Source organism: Falco cherrug, chromosome 1 (genome assembly GCF_023634085.1).
Source record: "Falco cherrug isolate bFalChe1 chromosome 1, bFalChe1.pri, whole genome shotgun sequence".
NCBI classification, from domain to species: Eukaryota; Metazoa; Chordata; class Aves; order Falconiformes; family Falconidae; genus Falco; species Falco cherrug.
The window spans coordinates 13,727,569-13,734,840 of NC_073697.1; the positions used below are offsets into that span (position 1 = coordinate 13,727,569).

General features: G+C 38.0%; 1 protein-coding gene across 1 annotated transcript in view; it reads left to right on the forward strand.

Annotated features, from left to right (window-relative positions):
• Window positions 1-6,890, forward strand: part of USP38 (ubiquitin specific peptidase 38) — a 30,623-nt gene extending 23,733 nt beyond the window's left edge. The window contains exon 10 of the mRNA XM_055701041.1: window positions 443-6,890. Coding sequence (XP_055557016.1) covers window positions 443-604 — 162 coding nt within the window. The 3' untranslated portion in view covers window positions 605-6,890. The remainder of the gene's footprint in view (window positions 1-442) is intronic.
• Window positions 6,891-7,272: the final 382 nt, after the last annotated feature.

A 7,272-nucleotide genomic window follows, 5' to 3' on the forward strand; every position in this document is an offset into this window, starting at 1 on the left:
TAAAAGTGTCTTTTAAATAATTAACATTGATTTAATGGTCTTTCTATTTGGCAACCAAAACAAAGGGCATATTAAAATTACTAGCATGAAAAGTCTTGTGAAACATCTATCGAAACCTAATGTTTTGATAGCTTTTGGTCAGCAGCCTAATTCTTTAGTAACATCCCATGTTGCCAAAAAATAAGATTTTAGCATAAACTTAAATGGTTTTAATTATGATTCACATATACTTGCTGACATACAGTGAAATTGTACATCTCGGATTGGCTGTGGATGTTCATTTTGAAGTTCCGCAGAGCCATTCAGACTTACGAGCCCAGAAGTTAGTGATGTTGCTTTAAAAGATGTTTCAAAATTTACTAGAAATAAGCTGCTTCAAGGACTTTAGGTTAGTTTTAGTTTTTCATTGGGTTTTCTAATAGTCTTTATTCTTCCATTTCAGGAGCAAGAGCTTAGTGCTCGAACACAAGCACTTCAAGCCGCCTCAGCCTCCTGCTCTTTCCGACCCAATGGATTTGATGACAACGACCCCCCGGGAAGTTGTGGACCGACAGGTGGAGGAGGAGGGGGTGGGTTCAGTACTGTTGGTAGATTAGTCTTTTGACTATGAAGACAACCTGGAATACACTGGTTCCAAAGCAGCCCGGTACTGCTGAGGACAACTAAATATTGAACTTTGTCAGATATTGTACCAAGTTTTGAGACTTGATCCTTGTTCAAAAGCAAATGTTGGGGTTTTTTTGGCTATGTTTTATTTGAAATAAATAAGCGCATAATGGAAAAAAAACTACCTCTTAAAAATTCAGTTGCTTTTATAGTAAGATGTGCTTGCCCAAAAGACAGAAAATGAAGTAGTTTTTTAAGTAGATGCAAATGACACTGCATTCAACTGAACAAATGCACTTACATCAGTTTCTATTGTCCTCATCCACTGAACGAAGAAAGTTCTTTTTTTACTCTGGCAGTATTCCTTTATGTGGAAATCCTTTCAGATGGGCTAAACTGCATACATAGTCTCTCACTCACCTTATTTTCAAATCCAGTACCTTTATGTATTTCCAGAGATGATGCAATTTATAATGAAGGCAATAACTTAAATGTGACATGATACAGTACTTTCCAGGTTAAATATTCAATATGTTTCCAGTCTAAATGTAAAGAAGAAAAAATAATTTATAAATATTTGCTAAGTTGTTTTCCAAAAAAGTGCATGTTCTGTAGGAACAATGTTTTTAAATAGGAATTGTTAACTTTGTAGCATTTCTAATTGTTTTGAGAATTTTAAAATTATTTCAGGGAATATATCTGCTGTGTATGGGAAAGGAAGAGATTCTGTATGTGCCTTGCAGTACTGTAACCTAAAACAAACTTTCCGAGGCTGCAGAAAAGGAGAAAAATGTGTCAGTCAATTATTTTTTTTGGTGAGTAATAGAAATCAGTACACTTATAGACAGCTATTAGATTTCCAGAAGTAAAAATCTGGTGGTTTGAAACGCAGTAAGTGCGTTGCCCGTTATTTTTTGATTAAAAAAAAAAATATGCCTAGTCCTCTGACTCTTGTGGCCTGCATTGCTAAGAAGATCTGGTCATAAATACTGAGCTATGTGTGTGAAATCACAGAGAGGTTACTTGTGTTGATTCTTGCTGAGGTTCTATGCTTCTAAGAGTCCCTTGAAATTTTGCCTTCTGATTTTATTTGTACAGAGAAATTTCTGGTGAGTTCAGGTTTTAACTGTCTGCAGAAGACCAAAATGATCCTGTCTATGGAGTGGTGTTTTCTTGCTTGTTAGGCCAGCAGAGGTTGGGGATCCACTCTTTAAGTCTTGGCAGAAAGAGCAACTTTTTTTTGATGTGCAATGAGGATAACAGAAGTAAAGGAGCTACACTGTTGAATCTGATGATTGATTTTTAACTTGAATAATCTTATAGTGAAGTGTAAGTCTATTTAAAGTATTTTTACAAAATTCTGCACTCTTTTAGTGTGTTTTTATATTCTACTAGGTGACAAAGTGCATCTTTAAAAAGCATGCAGACCTGGCAGGTGTTAGCTTAACTGTACAAAATAAACAAATTTCGTTAAAAATGCCTTTACAAAACTTTTAAGTAAGTTGAGAAAATTAAACCTTGTTCATATGATATCATATATATGGAGTTTAGTCTGAAAGGTAACTTAGCTTGCAAGCTATTTTTATATTATCACTAAAACTGTGCTATTTGCTCTGCTATAGGTTAGTACGCTACTGCTCCAGAAAGCTAGACTTTCATTTTCCAGTAGTTTCCAAGCTTTGTTTTGACTGTAGTACCTTGGCTTTGACCTACGCTTTTCGTTGCGATCTCAGTTGTAGGTCTCTGAACCAGGAGTTCAGCTGTGGAAATATGGAATGTTATGAGACTAGTGTGAGGAAAGTTCTCATTTCGTTGTGCTTGGACAAGGCTTTCCTGGAAGCTCGCTTCATCTTGAAATGCTGTAACTTTCAGTCTAATGGGGTTTTTATTTCCTTTCAGGCTTCTCTGCCAGTTAGCTCTGGTTTTAAAATGGTTTGTATGACAGGTAAATTTGGCTTTTGTCTCCCAAATCATGAGGACACACTAAAAAGCTGTCTGCTGTTTCCATTACAATGGGAGTATTTTGTCTTTCTATCAATCTGTTGTTCATTTTAAAACACTAGTAAGTAGAAGCAGGGGCAAGTGTTTTTACTCTATTAAATAATAATTTTGTAAAGATCAGTTTTGGTTTTACATTCTCACAGTAAAAAACCAAATCATGTAGCCTACCTAAAAATAATGTGCAGTATGAGTTTTGTATACCTATTGTACTTTATTTCATGAGCTCTTAGATGGCTTTCTGCTTTTTGCCTGTGCTAAATATGGAAGTTTTGTATGAGAGTAATGCCAGTAGGATTGGATCTCCTTAAGTATAAAATGATGGTGCGCCTCAAACTGAAAATAACCTTCTTGCTTTCCCCTTGTTGACTTCTGTTGATGCGGTTATTTTGGGTTTTACAAATAGACTTTAACATTCAGAATACCTATTTGCAAGTCTGCTGACCCGACAACCATCGTAGGCCTATTGATACCTAACTTGGAAGGTTTCAATAGAACTAGTGAAAGTGGAGAAGTAGTTCATACCCTAAATGGTATACATTTTATCATTGTTTACACTAATGTTGTTGCATGCTTCTATCTTCTGGACATAATATGAGCGAATAATGTACATAGGGTACTTCAATTTCTGTAGCCTGTGAATGAATGTTGGATGGTTTGTTTATTGACCTTTTTGGCTCCATTCTTGATTTTTTAACTTGGATCAGTGGAAAGATACAAAATATGTTAATACTGTTTCTGAAGCTTAGGGGTTTTGTTGTTTCTTTTCATGGAGGATACACTATTGTACCAAACTCAAGGATGATATATCTTCTACAATTGTATTTCTTTTTATCATGACAGATTGTGTTTTGGTCTTTGTTTTAATAGTTAGTGGAGGTCTATTAACTTTCTTCCATACAGCTTATTTTGTATGTTTTTCTCATGTGGAGCATGACCGTGGCTTGCTGTGAATGTCACCCCTGTAACAAGTGATTCCAATGTCTACAAGCCCATTTATCTAGGACAAGGAGAGAAAAGGCTTCTTTGGATAACTAAACCCATCACACCTTCTGGCTAGGGTCTTTTTCCTTCCTTCCCCACCCTCGCCCCTTGTCCCGTACTCTGGAAAGTTAAATGTTTTATCTTCTGCATGCTCTGGAAGTTTAATTTCCTGGGTAAGCTTTTTTTTTTTTAAAAAAAAATATCTGTAGCAGTAAGGTTGTTTATGGAATCAGAATACTACTATTTTTTTGTATAAATGACAGGCAAAGGGCAGAAGCTCTGTGAGCTAGAGGAATGTTAGAACAAAAGCAACTGGGCATAAACTTTCCGTAAATAAGATTTAGATTACAAACAAGGTTCCCAATTAACTAGAACTAATTCTAGAATAGCCTCCCAGGCAGAGACCAGCTTTGAAGGAAGAGCCAAGTATATCTATGAAAGAAATGAAATGCAAAGTGATGTCTGAATAGTAGGCAACTAGACTTGATAAACCAGAGGTCCTTTCCAGTCCCTCCCTAGAGTTTTGCTGTTCTGTTGGGCTTCCCATCTTGGTGCATTGCCAGTTTTGTTTTTAAGCCTCAAAGATTGAAGTGTAAATGAAGGGAATACTAAACTATGACATAACAACAAAGGTTGACTGCTCAGTTTTGGGTGGTGTTGGTTTCTGATTTAGGAGGGTAAGGCATAAAAATTACGAAGTGACGTGAAGTGGAAGCTAGGAAGACTTGTGATCCAAAGAAATGTGCTTGTTTTCTGTCGGAAGGGCGATTCCCTTGTTAATAGCCTATGGGGTGTAATGGGTTGTAGCACCTGATATCCTCAGTAGGCTGTAATCAAATGTAAATTATTGGACTTCTTCAATGGGTGAGCAAATGATCTATAGTCTAAATGAGATAGAGCAGACTATCTTAAAAACTTCCATATTCCCTACAGCCACTCATCATAGATCTACCTTAATCGGAATTCATCGCTATGAATAATAAGCTCTTAAATCACCCAAGTGTTGCGTCCAGTACAACAGTTGAGAACTGAAAGTTGCGTGACACTGGCTTGTGTACAGCACTATGTTCTGCATGGACTTAAGAACTAGTGAGTATCTCTGTTTCAGCAAGTCGGTTAAAGAGACTAGGCCTGTGAGTTGAGCTCTGGCTGTGATCAGCATGCTAGCTGTGATGTGTAGTGCAGCACTGGCTTACCACGTATGCTTTCTGGTTCTTTTAAATGCACATGCATCCCCTCATTCAGTGTGAGTCTTGCTTTTGCTTGAATGAAAGCATCCAGATCAAAGGGAAAACAAACAAACTAGCCAGTGAAGCAGAGATGAATGTTTTTAAATAATATGCTGCTTTCTTATTTAAAACAGAAGGATTTTTTTTTTTTAAGTCTGCTGGATTCCAGGCAGGTACATGGATTCAGGATACAAGTCGTCTTCCTTTTACAACTGATTCCTAAAAATATTACCCATTCTGGAAGAAAAAGTGCTGGAATAGGCATGTCAAAATGCACAACCTGCCACTGCTGCCTTGGTAAACAGCATGCTACCACATGCACTGAAATGCTGGGACACTTGCTGGCTGGCTTCCCCAGACACTAACTGGGAACAACAGCTGCCACCTGTGAACTGTGCCTTGCCTGGGTGGCCATTTGGGACCTTGACTGTCTTCTGCATCTGTGGGTGGCCAGAGGCAACCAGCCTGGGGTGCTGCCTCAGTGTGTGTCTCTGCAGTGGGGGCCGCAAGAGGAGTCTGAGGTGTAGCAGCCAGCCCCACTGGGCAGGTGCTAGCTCAAGTGCGGCACAGTCCTTAACTCAGCCACATCTCCAAGCCCAGTGGGTAACTCGGGGACCCCTGGCAGCACTGATAGACTGGCCCCTGTGGCAAGCAGCACAAAGAGGTCAGGTGGTTGCACTTGGAGTTAGTGCGTGGGAAGGAGGGGCAGGGGGGAGGTGAAGTGCTGGCGCAGGACTAAAATGAGACTACCAGACTGCAAAAAAGAAAGGATGGCGCTGATCTGATTTAGAAGTTGCGTGTGTTTCAATAATTTCACCTGTTATCTGCTGTATTCCTTCAGAGGGTACTGTCAACAATGCCCTGTTATCCAAGCCTAATGCTTCTAAAATTTCCATTATATTAGTGTGGGAAATTTGAGGGGGGGACACGGGGACCTCAGTAGGTATATTGAAAATATGCTGCTGAGGAGAGTATTTCAGATTGACATTAAAAAAATCAATTCAGCAACAGGATGTGTGACTGGGCTAGCAGCTGTAGTATCATACAGCATCCTCTAGGCCAGTGGTCTCCAAACTTTGTTGATTGCACACCCCCTATCAGTAAAAACTGTGTGCATCCAATCTATATATATTTATTCACTTAAATTATATATGCACTACTGTCCTAATATATTATGTACATATGCAAGTGTAGATATTGAAAACGTATGAAAGAAACATGATATAAACAGTATTTTAAAATTATTTGAAACTTTGATTATTAATGGTATGAAAAATACTTTCTTCTTGCACCCAAATGGATTGTTTTACGCACCCCTTGGGGTGCATGTGTCTCACTTCGGAGACTACTTCTCTGGGCTGTAGTCTTGAAAAGAGTTTTAACTTGATGGGAACAGGTATCAGAACTGACATGTTCATAATAATTATTTTACTCAGTGAATAGACTGTCATTACTTCATCCTGCATGACCATGTTTTGGATCTGTGTTTATTCTGACATCTTACAAAATGTGATGCAAGGGCTGGGAACTGTTTCACCATTTGTTTTCCTACAGAATTCATTAAATGACAACAAAAAAAAAAAAAGTCAGCCTTAAGTGGTTTGCAGAGATGCAAAGCCATTCTAGTTCTGAGGGGAGGGCATATCCCTTGCCAAACACAGGAATGTGTTAGTACTTGGCTTTAAAGGTTAGTACCGTTTTTCAGCTGACTCGCCCTTTCTCAAGTTTTCTCTAAAAAATTACAGTATTTAGTGCTCAGTTCCTGAAAAGAAACTTACTTCATTTTCTTGCTGTACTTTCAGGGTGTTTGTTCTACTGAAATACAGATGAAATATTTTTGACAGTATGCCTGTTCTTCAAATCTTGTAAACTGGCATAAGTATTTAATATTATTTCATATCTGTTTTTAAAAATGGATGGGTCAAATGCATGTTTTACTGTACATGTGTTGGGCTGCATAAAGTCAAAATTTTATTTTTAAATGCCTCACAATGTGTTTGAAAGTACTGAAGCTTTTGTGTGTTTGATTTAAGTTGAAAGACAGATGTTCTAGTAAAATATAACAGTGGTGGAGGTTTGTTTCTTGTTTTGGTTTTTTGGGTTTGGTTTTTTTTTTTTGAGTTGTAGAAGTGAGCTTGAAAAAGGATCTCACACAAAACCATGGAAAATAGGACTTCTCTGCTCTGACTTAATGGGCCAACTAGATCTGGAGAATCAAGTATAGGCAGTAGCTGGATTTCTTGTGTTATTTCAGTTGCAGTGGTGTTTCATTTGAGTTGTCTTCTCAACTGGTGCTACTTAAATCTTCAAAGAAGATGAAATGACCTTGCACTTGTTGAATTAATAAAGAACATCATCTTTGGTTAAAATGCAGCAGTTCTCAATGAACCTGGAAGCTATGGCACACACACATTCAGGCCTCCTGTAAATAAAGACAAGGTTCTTGAAGGTTGTT